Source organism: Macrotis lagotis, chromosome 2 (genome assembly GCF_037893015.1).
Source record: "Macrotis lagotis isolate mMagLag1 chromosome 2, bilby.v1.9.chrom.fasta, whole genome shotgun sequence".
NCBI lineage: Eukaryota > Metazoa > Chordata > Mammalia > Peramelemorphia > Peramelidae > Macrotis > Macrotis lagotis.
The window spans coordinates 306945881-306962317 of NC_133659.1; the positions used below are offsets into that span (position 1 = coordinate 306945881).

The 16437-nt window shown below is 40.5% G+C and overlaps 1 protein-coding gene across 2 annotated transcripts in view; it reads right to left on the minus strand.

Annotated features, from left to right (window-relative positions):
- Positions 1-522: 522 nt before the first annotated feature.
- The window catches only part of POC1B (POC1 centriolar protein B), a 95105-nt gene continuing 79190 nt past the window's right edge, over positions 523-16437 (minus strand). Inside the window, exons 11-13 of one of the 2 annotated variants that reach the window (XR_012476239.1) lie at positions 6816-7040; positions 2201-2356; positions 523-1378 (exon numbers count right to left, since the gene is read on the minus strand). Coding sequence is in view for 1 of the 2 variants with exons in the window: in XM_074226559.1 (XP_074082660.1) it covers positions 2255-2356; positions 6816-7040 (327 nt within the window). In the remaining variant the exon portion in view is untranslated. Of the gene's footprint in view, positions 2357-6815; positions 7041-16437 lie in introns of both variants that reach the window. The other variant, XM_074226559.1, reaches the window with a different exon arrangement.

Sequence of the window (16437 nt, forward strand, 5' to 3'; positions counted from 1 at the left end):
TAACTCAAAAGGACTAATGATGAAATGAAATGAAAACCTCTAGATAGAACAGATGGGTTCAAATTGCACACACACACACACACACACACACACACACACACACACAGACACACAAACTTTTTTTCCCTTTTCTTTCTGATATGACCAATGTGGGAATTTGTTTGAAATGTTTTTTTTTCCTTGCCTTTTAATTAGGTGGGGAGGGGAAGGCGAGAGAGAGAAAATTCAAAATTGAAAATAAAAAATGAAATTAATGAGGAAACTGAGACCCCTGGAAGGGAAGTGACTTGTCCATGAACACACAAGTAATAAATATGAGGACAAATTTGAACCCAGAACCTTTAACTCCAGAATCAGCGAGTGCCCTTTCCACTACACCATGTGGCCTTATGATTTTCTTGAATTTTATCAAGAATTAGGAGAACTCAAACAAGAAAAATTTTAAATGTCAATACTGAAAATTCTTTAAAACATTTTTATTTTATATCACTATGTTCACAACATTTAGAAAAATCAGAATGGATGATTCCATAGATTCATATAAAAATAGTGGCTATAAAAGTCAGGAGGCCTAGTTTTTCTAGGTCTGCTCATTAAAAAATATGAAAAACATGAACAAAATTGTTATAGAATAGTCTTTATTATTTGAAGAACAGTAAACAGAAGTTGATTTTCTCAAGGTGGTAATAAAAAAATGTCATTTAATCTTTGTAGGCATTTGGAAATGTTTAAAAAATTTAAACCATGTTTGATATAAAGGTACTTGCACCCCATGAATAGATGACCAAAACCTAATTTTTTTTATCTCATAGAGAAAATAAAAATAGGGCGTGGGGGATATTAAACACACACACACACACACACACACACACACACACACACACACAATGAAGGACTTTGTTAAAAAAAATCAATCTAGCACTTTCCCCTAGTCACCTGCAGATATTAGAAATATGAATTGATTTTTCTTTTCTATGTTCCCTTTGGTCTTGAGACAGGTTAACAGAACGTTTAAATTATATATGGTCAATGCCAGTCATCAGATACCTATGATCAAATACACAAGTTATCTTATGATTGTAAAAATCCCAAGTGCTTTAATAATAATAGTTTTCTTTACTTTGATCTTCAACATTGTATTAGGAAAAAAGACAAAACAAAATTCAATCTGAAATCAAGATTCTCTAAAGCTTGGCTCAATTTTTATTGTGTTTTTCAACCACCATTCATGACAAAATTGTTGGATGATGATGATGATGTTGTAGGCTAATTTTTTTTAAAAAGGGCTTTGCTGTTCAGCAGCCAGAAGTCACCTTTCATAACCAGTAATTTTGCAATGTGTTTTATCCCTCTTGCTGCCTTTTGGCTCTTGAGCATCCTGAAATCACATTAACATAATCTTTAGAAACCCTTGCTTCCAGGCATTGGTGCAATGTATTCATCTTTCAAAGGAAAGAAGTATGTGCCTCCATATTTCCATACCTGTTTTCTGGTCTTAATGACAGCTATTTCCCCTTGGAGGGAGGGAGGGGGCTGACCACTAGCACAACAGTGGAAAACAAATGAAAATAAGAACCATTATGTGTAACTTTGTTAGTCAAAAGTCATGTATCGTGTTAGCCATGTCAACTTGTTGGAGAAATTCTCAGTGGCTCTCCTTTTTAGATTATGTTTTTGAGACATTTTTAAGAGAGGAAGCTGTATTTTTTATAAAAGCTTCAGTGGAATGAAGAATGGTATACTGAGCAAGGTAAGTAACCTGCTCCCTGGATTTGTTAAGTACTTCTGGAGACAAATGAGTCCTTGAGCTCTTCTCTCTAAAGAAACATCTGGTGCTTAAGGGAATTACATCTGAGGTGATGTGATTAATTTACATCCAGAGAGTGGGCTCCTAGCCTAGCAGGATCTAGCCTCTAAATGAGAACTGCCATTTTGATTAATACAGTATAAATTCATATTCATTTTTACATACATCATAGATGAGCTCCATAACTATAAGAGCTCTATAACTGTAAGTAGAAACAAAAAAATTCCAAATGTCAGTATTTCAGTCAGCCTTGATTGCCATCCCTGGAAATGTTGACATGAGTCCTGGTATATAGATTTTTGTTTTTTGCTTGGTTGGTTTTATTCTGGTACTCAGACTTAAGAAATGCTGGAATGTTTTACTTGTTGAAGTATGGGAAGTATTGCCTATTACCTTTCTAAGATCCTGTAAAAGGGGTTCGTCAGCATGTTTGCTTAAACTTTCTATTCAACTTCTCTGTTCTCTGTAAAAAATCTTCTGTTGATTTTCTAGGCAGTCTTTCAATTTATCCTCTGTCAAGGTCAGTCGCTGCTCCAGAATAGAGATGGTCTGCAAAAGAGGACGATGAAATGAATAGATGATTATTATATTGATAGCCTCATTAACTTTGGTCAGAAAGGCCCAGATACCAGTACTCAGGGTAGGGATTCTTCACCTTGATAGCATGCCTATGGAGGCCTCCTCAGAATCATGTTTTTCAAAGCAACAAAAAAAGATAAAGGATTACCAAGGGAATCAATTCTACTGAAATGGCTATCAAAACATTTTTGAAACAAGTTCATAAGACAATAAGTTAAGAACTCCAGGTGCTAATCCTGTCAAATTAAAAGGACCCTAGGTCTTGTTGGCCTGAGCAAATCACTAAAGAGTGGGCTTCTGGGAGAGGAGGGAAAATAGGAGGCTTTTAAGGAATAAGGGATCGACTTGTAGGAATCCTTCACCTTTCTGATGTCATGGACCCCTTTGACAACCTGGAAGCCTTTTGGTCCCCTTTGCAGAATCATGTTTTTTTTTTCCTCATAAAATTTTCATTTCATTTATTTTAAAATTTATTTATTTATTTTGAATTTTACAATTTTTCCCCTAGTCTCACTTCCCTCCCCCCACTCCCACAGAAGGCAGTCTGTTAGTCTTTACATTGTTTCTATAGTATGCATTGATCTAAGTTGAATGTGATAAGAGAGAAATTATATCCTTAAGGAAGAAAAATAAAGTATAAGAGAGAGCAAAATTACATAATAAAATAAGTCTTTGGTCTTTGTTCAAATGCAGAATCATGTTTTCAAATAAATGAAGTTAATGCTAAATGCTAATGAAAATAAGGATGAATTTTTTTTTTTCATCTACACAAGTTCACAGATCCCATGAAATCTATCCATAAGTTAAGAGCCCCTGCACGAAGGGGAGTAGAAAGGGTTAGGAAATTAGATTCTCCTGGCTTTCAATTCTTCTTCTTCTGGCCCCATTCCACTGATACTCTGAGAAACCCTTGAGGAGACTGAATCTGAGGAAGCTAGAACCTTGATCCATGCCTAGGCTTATCCATCTCCAATCTAAGCAAGACAAGACCTAAACCATCCCATGCAAATGTATCCCATCTATCTATCTATCTATCTATCTATCTATCTATCTATCTATCTATCTATCTATCTATCTATCTATCTTTAGTTTTTTCAAGGCAATAGGGTTAAGTGACTTGCCCAAGGCCACACAGCTAGGTAATTATTAAGTGTCCGAAGCTGGATCTGAACTCAGGTCCTCCTGACTCCAGGGCCAATGCTCTATCCACTGTGCCACCCAGGCACCCCACATTTATTTATTTTTAAAAATTATTTAATTTCCCCATTATATGTAAAGATAGTTTTCAACATTCATTTTCATAAAGTGTTCTCCTTCCCACACTTCCCTCCCTCACTCTAAGATAGCAAGTAATGTGATATAGGTTATTCATTCAAAGTGTCCATGGATAGGCAGTTTCAACAAACATAAGGCACACAAATCTCCTTCCAAAAAAGATAGATTTGAGGAAGCAGAAGATTCTAACAAGCAGACAACTTTGGATCCAGGATTTAATACACATCAACATGAAATTTTCCATTTTATAATCCACATTTCTGAATCCCTGGCAGTTAAGAGCAACTTTCGAGATTCTCAAAGGGTTTTAAGATCAGGACAACTGACTATATACAACTTCCCATGAAAAATGTAATTAATTGGATTTTAATTGATTCCCATTTCAGAAACAGTTCCAAACTGCCCAGATCTGAGTTAGCCAGGAAGCCATGAGTCATTTGAAACAAAGTGAATCAGAATGCAGTTATTCAGGAGGAAGAAGGCCCAGAGAAGCATGGACTTTAGAAAAGTAAGCTGGGTGGGGGTTCGGCCCTTGCAACGCTCTCTCCTCCCACTCTTCCTCATCTCTCATTCTGTCCCCCCCCCCCCCCAACAGGAGGCCTAGTTTCAAAAAGTTCAGAAGACATAGAGCGGCCTTGGAGCTTGTGGTCCGGCCAGTCAGAGTGGGACCGGGAAGGAATCACCCTTCGCCACAAGGACTGGCTCTGGGGAAGAGGAGGAAGGGAAAGGCCACTTGATAACAAGAGGAAGTGGGGGCCAGGAGGAAGGCAGCATCCAGCCCCAAGCCCACTGAGGGACTTTGGCCAGGAAGCGGCCTCTGAGAGAGGGAAATGCCCCGCAGGTTATGGATGACTGGCCACGGCCGTGATGAGCGTGGGAGTCGGATGTAGAGACTCCCAGAGACTCTCCTTGGAGACAACCTGCCCTTCTCGGCAGCCCCACCAGGACGCTAGGCTCCAGAAAGGAAGCTCTCAGATGAAGGAATGGCTTCTAAAAAAAACTGCAACTGATAGTCCAGAGAGCACAAGATTCCCTCTGTCAAGGTTGGGGGCACCTGCTCTCCAACTGAGAATCTTGGATGGTGTTGGGAACTGTCCAGGGTCAGACACCAGATGGTCCAGGGCAGAACTTGAACTCAGGGCTTCCTGACCCCCCCCCCCCCCCCAGGTCAGCCTGCCAGTAAACAGACCATGCCCTCTATTTTAGCCTGAGAGTTTCATTCCGGACAAGTGATTTAGAGGTCACAGCCTCTGTTGAGGTTTTGTCCATCTCTTGTATCATTACTCTGCCTGGCTGAAGTCAGCCTGGGTTGGCGGCCTAGAACGCAGGTACTTCATTCACTGCCTCCACGTCCTCTCCTCTCATTCTCTTCTTAACCTCCTCCAATTTAGCGTCCTGGGCAGCAGAGTGTATAGAGCACTTGACTTCCTAAGTTCAAATCCAGCCTAGGCAAGTCACTTCACCCTGTTTGCCTCAGTTTCCTCCTCTGCAAAATGAGCTGGAGAAGGAAATGGCAAACTGCTCCAGAATCTCTGCCAAGGAAGCTCCAAATGAGGTCACCAAGAGTCAGACATGACCGAACAACAAATCTGGCTTTCAACTCTATCTGTCCTTCATGAGAAACACCTCTCTCCAGAATCAGCCCTGATCTTCTGAGGCCATATCTCCCTCTCTCTCCTTGTCCTCCTTGGATCCTCTGCAGGCTAGGACCCTGTTGGTCACCCTCTTAGGAACACTCCCTCCTCTCTTGGGTTTTGGACATGCCGTCACCTGGGTCTCCTCCACCTCTCAGACTGCTCCTTCCCTGTCTCCTTTACTGGATCATTATATGGTATTCATGCCCTCTCACTCTAAAAGTATTCCAAGGCCAAGAATTTCTTTCCTGAACAAAACCAAACTGAAACCCAAGGAACTAAAATAGCCTTCATACTCTACTGGACCGAAACTGGTAACCACAGAGAAGACAGAAATCAAAAATACAATTCTATAGATGTATTAACTGAAGGGTTTGCCCTATCTACATTCAAGTATCCTTACAATATAAAAGGGCATCCTAACGTGAGGGACATGGTAGTGTAGAGGATTTGGGAATCAGGAAGCCTCAGGTTCAAGTTTTGCCTCCGACACATACTAGGCTATGTGACCTTGGGAGAGTCATTTAACATCTTAGTGTACCAACTCTCTGAGACTCAAAATTGTGGAGCAAGTTCAAATTTGCATTAAAGGGGTTTTCTTCCAAGAAATCTATAGATGAGGTTCCAAAAATTAAAACCAAAAAGGTCAAAGAGAGGAGAAATGTGGAAGGGAAGTGAGTTAAACAGGAAAGTTTAAGATAATATGACATAAGTCCTGGAGTAGTCACAGAAATGAGCATGACATTAGCATAATGTATTTTAAACAGAGGTCATAATTAATCATGGACAATTACATTTTCTAAATCTCTAGGACCTGAAAGCTTGCTGCCACAATCATGCATATGAAAACAATGAGCTAATAGGAAAATACTGCACAAAAAAACATCCCTGAATCAAAAATCGATGCTTCCAGGAATAGGACAAAAAAATACAACCTAATATTCCATTTCTTTGCTTAAGAGTATGTGCTGCTCCCTTCTGGTCACAAGGCATCAAGGAAATCCTTATCTAAATTGCACTTATTAGCTTAGCAATGCAGAGATGCTCCTAATTTAACAAGCATTTATTGAGCACCTACTGTATGCAAGTGATTTGAGGTGATGGACCCTGAGGATGCTGGGGGGAGGGGGAAGAGCTCTGGGGGGCTGCAAGGCCTCATGGAGGCTTGTTGTCTGATGAGTGGAAGGGTGAGTAGCCAGAAGGCTTGGGGTGTGGAGGGTGGAGGAAGGAGAAGAGAACCTCAAGCATCGGGGGTCTGGCAGGTGGGGGTGGAGCAGCTGCTGAGGAGGCCAGAGCTTGAAGAGTGAGACTTGGAATATGACCGAAGGACCACGACAGGAGAGACTGGAGCAGTTTTGAAAGCAGGGAAGAGTCAGTAAGAAGGTGAGACTTAAGACCCACGATAGAAAATGGAGGGGGATCATGGGCCAGGAGGAAGAGTCAGCCCTGGCCAAGAGGAGACGCTGAATCCTGGCCTCCCTGGGTGCTCACGGGAGGGCTGTCTGGCTGCACCTACTCACCTGGGTTAAGACACTCAGTTGGTCCATGATGTGTTCCAAGGCATCGGTTACAGCCAATGGGACGTTCTTCTGGCCATTGGTAGCGGTGAAAGAACTGTCACCCTTGTCTTCCGGTTTCTTCTCCACTCTTACTGTGGAGCTTAAGGATAAAGAAGGTGCTAAGGAAGGATTCAAGAAGTGAGGACTGCTGTCATCTGGTGGCGTTTCATTAGCAGTTGGGATTCCCTTTGGTATAACAGGAAAGAAAGAAAGATTCATAATTTTCAACCTTCAGGAACTTCTTGCATGTAAACTTAATTAATAAAAGATTTCTAATATTCCCTCTGCCGCCAGGTCCAATATAAAATACCAATCAAATCATTTTCACCTACAAGGGAATTCTGGGAATGACAATTATAAAAAAGGGACCAAAGCTCAGGATTTACAGAGAAAATTCAGTCAACACCTATGTTTTCAACATAAACTATACCTTGTCTACATCTGTCTGAAGGATTAACTGTTTTGCTATTAAAAAGAGTAAACTAAATCCAGTTTAATTCTGATTTTTAAAAGGAGGATAACCATTTTATATATTAGGAGAAAATCTTCAATCAGAGATGGATTTCTGATTATTACTGAACATTACTGATGTGGGGTGTGTGGTCCTGGGAAAGTCACTTAATGTCTGCCTACAGGACTTGAATCCAGGTCTTCCAGCAAGCCAGTCTATCTACTAATCATGTTGCATTTCTTTAACAGTGTATTTTTTCCTAACAGAACTTTATTGCTTCCAATGAGCCAGAGGAGTAATGAGGATTATACCTTAGAAATCCAATCGACTCTACCACCAAGATACAAAGAGTACTTCTTGAATTATATCTGATAATGTCAAAGTGAATTTAAAATACATTCATAGAATGGCTTTTCTAGCCTGTAATACCTAATGCTTCAATTAGAAGCTAAGTTGTTTTTTTTAAGGTTTTTTTTGCAAGGCAAACGGGGTTAAGTGGCTTGCCCAAGGCCACACAGCTAGGTAATTATTAAGTGTCTGAGACCGAATTTGAACCTAGGTACTCCTGACTCCAGGGCCGGTGCTTTATCCACTACGCCACCTAGCTGCCCCAGAAGCTAAGTTTTAAAAGCATTTCTCTCTCATTCTGTGACTTTATTTCATTATCATCTCATAAGGCATTAGATCCAATTTGACCAAGATAAGTTAAACACTCTTCTTGAAAATTCTGAGAAGCAAAACAATGACCCCAACAGGCTATGGATGAACATGGAAAAACTAAACCTTTTTTGATATGATGCTTCTAACATCTTATTATATAAAAATTCAAAGCATTTGTCAATTTTATTCTCCAGGTTAGGAGAACTGAGAATTCTCTTAAATAATGTGAAGGATCTGGACACAATGGATATTCAGCTCCTGAGGTGATGATAAGGAATTCATTAATTAGCAGGGTAAACATAAATCTATCTCTGATCAGTGGTAATAGGAAAAGTATGAAGAGACAAGAGAAACACATGCAAGATGACAAACTGTATCCCATGACTACAGGACACATTCCCAGTGCTAAGCAGTGGTCTCTCCCATGCACGCTGGGGCCTTTGGAGGATGAGTTAAGACCGTGGGGGGATGAGTAAGTCAAAGGAATCCCTCATTAACCCCATAGGATAAAAATACTCTATGTATTCTTGAGTTATCTGAGCAGTTACTAAGCACTATCAATTTTTAAAAGGGAGGGCATGGACTTTATGACTCAATGTGTTCATGTACAGTCACCCCCAAAGCAATGGAGAGGTGCATGGTGAGTAGGCTGGAAGACATTAAAAACTTCTGAGAAGTGATCCAAACGATGTCATTCTCCCCTCTATCCAGCCAGCTGCTAAGACTTGTCAAGCCTACCTTCACCACATCTCGCATCTGTCTCCAAACGCAGGCCCCCATGGCTTCTGTCTGTAGCCGTAAGTCAGCTCCCTGCCCAGCCTCCACGTCTCCTGCCCTTCTTTCACAGAGATGCCAAACGGTCACTTCCCTGCTCAAGGAGCTCTGATGGTTCCCTGTTCCCTTTCACCCTGGAAGCCCTTCCCTATTTGCTCCAACCCATCTTTCTAGATTAATTTCCCAGGACTCCCCTTCTTGCTTCTGGGGTTCCAGGCAGCTGGCCTGCTTGCCACCCATCATTTACCTCTTTGTCTGGGCTTGGATCACTTTCCTTCCTCATCTCCAGACTATGAGAATCTCCAGCTCCCCTCAATTCAACTGCGACCATGGTTGTTCCCCAGTTTCTCCAGTCATTATTCTTCTCCCAATTATGTGGGGTATGTTTTACTGAGTGTGGGATCAGCTAGATGGAGCTGTGGATAGAGCACCAGCCCTGGAGGAGGAGGACCTCAGTTCAAATCCAGCCTCATTCACTTGACTTACTTACAACCCTGATTGTCTCACCTCCAGGGCCATCTCCGGTCATCCTGATTCATATCTGGCCACTGGACTCATTCTCAAAGAAGATGATGATATCAGGGAGGTGATACCAAGACAAGCATGTGAATTGGATTTGAGGGAGGGGGGGCTCTGCTAAGTTACCAGCCTCACTTTCTCCTCCAGAGTCACCTGGATCTAGTGGCCAGATATGATCATGACGAGGTAACCGTTACCAACCAGAAGATTATTCACTTATGTACCTGAATTCAAAAGGATGAAAGAGAACTGGAATGCCTAACCATAAAACTGACCAATTTCCTTTTTCATTTTTTTTCCAAAAGGAAATTTGGAAAGATGCTTTTCCAACCCTAAATTTGAATGTTTTTTTTTGCAAAGTACAAAAAAAATGGAAGAAGACTGAGGAAGTTCCTTTGTATAAAAAGAAAAGACCTGACACTGGTCTCCCACGAAAAATTTTTTAAAAAAAATTATATGCTAGACTAGCAAGTAAGAATGCATATTCTCTTTCCCCTTTCCAGAGAGAGAGAAAGAGATTCTTAATCTTTTTTGAATTATTGTATTTTTTGGCAGCCTTGTGAAATCTGTCTGATAATAATGCATAAAATAAAATACACAGGATTACAAAAGAAACCAGTTACATTGAAAGTTCTTTCATCTATGTATACACATATGGTTCCCCCCATCTCCCATGGACTCTGGATTAATTACTCCAACCATAATCCTTGAAATAGGCCCTTACTTTTAAAAATAAATTCATATCTAATAATTCAATTTAATAATTATCTCATAATCATTTGCTAAGCTTCTTCATTATGTAACACACAAGACAGACACCGATTACAGAGCTGAACTGGGATGACATTCTAGCCCCTGTCCTGGAGGAGCTTCCACTTTGGCAGAAGAGGAAAAATAAGTATGCAAATAATCAGAATTCCGAGGTGGAAAGTAGAAAGACAAGCTTTCAAACTTCAGAGGAAGGTGAGATGGCTTCAAGGCCCATGACCCAGCTGATTTTCTCTCTCATCTCTTTTTTTCCTAGCTGCCAGAGCTGTTTTGGAAGCACAGCAGGCAAACCTCTTGGAATACAAGAGAGCAAGCACTGATCTGAAGCTCTCCCTTTGCCAACAGTGACCAGAGGCAGAAAAGCACCATCATATATCAATCAACTGATCAATCAATCAGTCAATCAATCAGCAAGCATTTATTAGCTTAGCAAGTCCTAGGCAAAGTGGGGAAGCAAATGTAAAGAATGAAATAATCCTTCTTCTCAAGCTGTCTACATCTGAGTGGGGAGAGAATAGTCAAATTGAAGTAGAAAAAGAACAAATATAAAGACAACAAATGAACAAAACTACTAGGTGGTTAATTGTGGGATAATGAAGGGGGGCATTAGCAGGGAGTGGATCAGGAAAGGCCTCATGATTAGAGGGTGCAGCTTGAGGCTCATCTTGAAGGAGGAGGGGGATTCTGAGGTCGAAGTGAGAAGGGTGTCCACGGCAAGTGAGGAGCCAGAGAAGGAGGGCCACAGAGGGGTACCATTAGTGAATACGCACCTAGTTGGCTGGAGCCAGCTCTAACTGCTAGGGACATAGCAGAACAGAACAATGGGAATTTGGCTAGATTGCAGAGAGCTAGAGGGCAAGAGGTTGATGAACAAGGCAGGAAAGATGGGTTGAAGTGAGGTCATGAGCTTTAAAAGCAAAAGTGAGAAGATTTAATTTGACCCCGGAAATAACAGAATTTGATGAATATTTTGATGAATATTATTAATACTAATAATTTGAGACTGAAGGTAATCTGACCTGGTCAGATCTATACTTAAGGAAAATTAGTTTGGAACAAATCAAATACACAAGTAGCCAATACCACCATTATCGGAGTTTTTGTGAAACGTACAATGACAATGGGCAGTAGGTGGTGTGTGGAAAAAGTGCTGAGCCTAAAAGTCAGGAAAACTCAGCTTCCTGAGATCCAATCTGGTCTCAGATGCTTGCTAGCTGGGTGACTCTGGACAAGTCATTTCACCCTATTTGTTTCAGTTTGCTCATCTGTCAAGTGAACTGGAGAAGAAAATGACAAACTATTTCTGTATCTCTTCCCCTAAAAACCCAGTTGGGGTCACAAGGAGTTAGATCTGACCGAAATGACTAAACAAAAAACAATTACAACCAGATGACTCTCCTGAGTAAAAAAGAAGTATAAAAATATTCATAGCATTTTTTAAAATAATGTAAACACTGGGACCTGGGATTGGCAACTAGACTGCTTTGGGCCAATAAGCATTTGCTATCGGACCAGCATCCAGATCGACTTCTGGTTCATTTGGGAATCCCAGGGCAGTGGGAACGGCTGGCTTTCAGCAGTGAGTCATCCTTCTGCTGAACTGTTGGCTCTTTTCCTAAATTTCTAATTCTTTCCTGAGGTCAGAAATCAGTGGTTAGTTGAACCTAACCTGGATAAGCCAGGGAACGGGGAAAGAATTGCAGAGAGACTCCCACGGCCCTTCTGGGAACATATCACCTAGCTGGCTCACAATTTCCATGTCAGATTTCTAGAAATATAAATCCGGGGTCTTCATGTGAATGTTCCTACCAAATGGAGTTTTTACCATACAGAAACAGAAGAAGATGAATCAATTCTGTTTTGTTCATTAATATCAATTTGAGAAAGACAGCTAATTTTTATTCCTTGTTTTTATATTTTGCCCAGGAAATGGTAGGGTCTCTTTCTAAAATAGTCTTCAGGGTTTGGAATTAAGGCTAGCTATTTGTCTTTAATTCTGCATTCTCAAAACCTTTGTGAAATCATATTTTTTGAGGGAGGAAGGAAGGATTGGGGAAATAGGTCAGAATACTTGGACATTCCAGAAATACAAAAGCCAGCCCATCCTCTGCCTCCTGGCATATCTGGGTGATTAATTCATTCATTCCAAATCAGAAAATGCTCCTGGGATCACAAATCCATTGAATGTCTTTATCTTCGTCATTGTCTCTGGAGTCTCATTAATTCTGAATACAGAGCTGAGTAGGGAGTAATAGACCCAAGAAAGGACCCAAGTCTGCATGCATATTTTTTCCTACTTACATTTCATTTTTTACATATTTCAGTAGAAGGCAGGTTGCTAATTCCTTAAGCAGAAGATTTGTGTCTTCCATGTATCCCTCCATGCTCCTCCCCAGACCCCCCACCCCAGCAGTGGGCGATAAATGTGTATTAATGATAAGGATTGAGCAGACAGATGGTGCAGTGGAGGCAGGAAGATTCATTTTCCTGAGTTCAAATCTGAATTCAGACATTTACTAGCTGAGTGACCCTGGGCAAGTCACTTAGCTCTGTGTGCCTCAGTTTCCTTATCTGTAAAATGAGCTGAAGAAGGAAATGGAACTCTGGTAACAGAAGCCCAAATAGGGTCATGAAGAGTTGGACATGACTGAAAATGACTGAATAACAACAAAATAGCATGTCAGAGTGAGAGAATTCCCACACTTAACTGAGTTGAGATCCTAATTTAGTACTAGAGGTTGTGGAGGGACAAAGGGAAAGGAAGGCAACACAGGTCAAATGACAAAAAAAAAATCCTCAGGAAATTCAAAAGAGAGAGAGACTCCTGATTTCTAAACAGAAGTCCTTCCTGGGCTACCTAGAAATGCATGTACTTCCTTCTCTTTCAAGTGCCGTGTATATAACCGATACAGGAAGAAGTGGATAGAGAAAAAAGACCCTATTCAAGATTGTCTGTTGTGATGAACAGGAACAGGGAGGAAGTAATCCCAGAGGTCACCCTAATCTGACTGCTGTTAAATTAAAATGTATGATTGAGAGTTAAATACTCCTATTTTGATAAAAATTCTCTGAGATTTGCATTACAAATATGTAATCTCATTCCCTGTCAGATCAAAGGCAACAAAATTAAGATGTGAAGGGCTCTCACAAAACAATTGTAGATTTGGAGACTGCATCATTTTTCTGGATTTTGAAAAATTTTCCCCAAGCTTTCTCTGGTGTTTGAGAACTGGATTCATATTTTGGGGCCATAGCAAAAAAACAGAGATTTTCTTAGCTAGGGATGAAGTGCCTAATGAAGGTCAAGGAAAACAGAATTTCTGAATGCTAGATAAACATCTAAGATGAATTTATCTGAAAAAGGAAAGGGAGGGTGAATATTGTTCATATGGATGATCACCCACATACCATATCATAGAGGTAGAATATAAGGGGAATCACAGAAATAGATTTAGAGCTGAAAGCGATCTCTGAGGTCATCTAGACAATCCCCTCATTTTATAGAAGAAGAAACTAAGGACCAAAGAGCTTAAATAGCTTAACCAAGACTCTACTTGTAGCAGAGCCACAATTCTAAGGGAGGCCCTCAAACTCTAAACATATTACTTTTTCCACTAAAATTTGAGTGCCTGGAGAACAAGATCTGTCTTACTTTTCTATTTTTATTCTCAGCACATAACTGATTCATCAATAAGCATTTATTAAGTATCCACTACCAGCCAAGAACTGGGCTTTGGGGTTCCAAAGAAAAGAGTTACAAAGCAAAAGCTCAACAGTTCCTGACTTTAAGGAGTTTACATTCTAAAGGTGACTGATTTTCACCCTATCACAGTGCCCCTCGAGAATAGAAGAGAGGATAACTAATTTCAGAGACAATATGAAAAAAGAGAGGTAAACCCATGATCTCATGTCTCATAGTAGTGAAAAATATAAAGAATATATACATTAATCAATGGCAACATTTATATATATAATATATTAATAGCAACATTAATATAAAGAGGCAAATGTGGCTTCATGGGTACCACTGAGATTTGGGGGACTGGGATTGAGCACTAGATTGAGTTGGTCAATTAGTAATAAGAGCAATGCAAATCAAAACAACCTTGAGGTTTCACCTCATATTCTGAAAATTGTTAAAGATGATGAAAAGTAGGAATAGTAACTGCTACAGGGATTGGGGAAATGTAGACAACAAAATTACACAGTTGGTGGAGCTGTGAATCATTACAACCATTTTGAAAAGCAACTTGGAATTATGTAAATAGACTAAAATAGCCATACCCTTTGAACCAGAGCTTCCCTTCATTACTGGGCTTCCACTCCAAGGAACCTATGATAAGAAGAAAGTCCTAAGATACCAAAAGAAAATCTTTAAAGAACTGGACACAAAGTAGATGCCCATCAACTGGGGAACAGCTAAACAAACCATGGCACATGAATGCTATTGTACTCTAAGAAATGATGTATGTGATGATAAAGAGAAGCATGAAAAGATCTCCATGAACAGATGCAGAGTGAAGTAAGAAAACAATGAACACAAAGAGAAAAACAATGCATGGAAAGAATACATAGAAAAAAACTGAAAATCACAAAGAATAAACGTGGTTTGAAAGAAGAGCTATGAGAAACTCCCAATAGAGCTCCTTCATGGAGATGGGAAGCCTGCAGCTGTTGAATAATGCACCCCACCCAAGCAAGGTAGCTTGGGGAAGGCAAACAGAAGCACCTGGGTAATCAAGAAAGGTTTCATGTGGGCAGCAGCCCTTGAGCTGAATCTTGAAGGAAGACAAGTATCCCAAGAGGTTAAAATGAGAAGGGAATTCCAAACGTGAGGTTAAAATGAGAAGGGAATTCCAAGCGTGAGATGATAGGAGATGGGTTATCATTCATTTGTAGCAGTGATTGGGCACCATGGCTTAATATTGGGGTACAAGAAGGGGAATAATGTTTAAGAAGACTGGAGGGTTAGGAAGAGTCAGACTGAAAAAAATTGGAATCTCGGAGTTTATATTTGATACTAGAGGCAGGCACTAGGGAACCTCTAGAATTTATTGAGTAGGGAGATGATATAGTGAGATGCATATTTTAGGAAAATAACTTTGATGACAGTGTGGTAGAGGGATTCAAGTAGGGGAGTGACTTGGTTGAGGACCAAATAAGGGGCTATTGTAATGGCCCAGATGAGAGGTGACGAGGGCATGAATGAAGGTGGTAGCTGTGTCAGTTGTGAAGAGGCAATGTATTTAAGAAATCGTCTGAAAACAGAAATAACAAGCTCTGTCAATGGATTGGATATGTGGGGACAGGGAGAGAAGAAGAGAATTAGGGATGATACTGAGGTTGCAAGTCTAGGTGACTGGAAGGACTGTGAACTTTGGGCTCCTGGGGAGATAATGAGTGAGATGTGTCTAGGATATCCAGTCTGAAATGTCTAAGAGATGATAAAAGAGACTAGGGATGTATGAACACACCTGGATAATGTGCCCAGAAGGATGAATCCTTGGTAACTGAAGAAGTGAATGAGAAAAGAAAAGAGCGACCAGACAGACACCTATAGTTATTGAGCAAGATACGGCTGATGAATCAGCAAGAGAGACTGAGAAGGAAAAGACAGAGAGGCAAGTAGAAAAGTAGGAAAGCCCAGAGGATAGAGTTTGTAGGAGGAAGGACTTAAATGTGACAATTAAAAGACTACTGGCAGCTTTGGTGATATCAACTGCAGTTGAGTGATAAATTGGAAGACTAATGGAGACCAAGAAGAGTGAGAGGAGAGGAAGTAGAGATGCTGGGAGTAGCCAGTTTTTTCAAAGAATTTAGCAGAGGAAAGGGATTGGAGATAGGTGATATTTAGCCACAATGGTGGGATCTTTGTTGTTATTTTTTTTTTTTTTTGGTCGTGCTGACTCTTCACGACACCTATTCTGGAGTGGTTTTGCCATGTTCTCTTCCAGCTCATTTATCAGATGAGGAACTGAGACAAAGTTAAATGATCTACCCAGAGTCATACTAGTAAGTACCTAAGGTGAGATCTGAATTCAGGAAGAGAGTCTTCCTTACTTGAGGACCTTCTTTCTATCCATTGTACCACACAGCTGGGATCTAGTGAGGATTTTTGTTTTCGTAAGGCATTGGGGTTAAGAGACTTGCCCAAGGTCACATAGCTAGGTAATTATTAAGTGTCTAGGGCCAAATTTGAACTCAGGTCCTCCTAACTCCAGGGCTGGTGCTCTATCTACTGCACCACCTAGCTGCCCTTACTGAGGTCTTTTTAAAGGCTAGAGGAGCCTAGGATACAGGTCAAGGGATTTTTCTAGAAAATCTGACAGGCAGAGACAGAAGGTTAGTTGCTAGGGAAAACAGGAAAGGATGGAATCAAGGCTAAAGATGGAGAAAGAAAAAAATTATCAG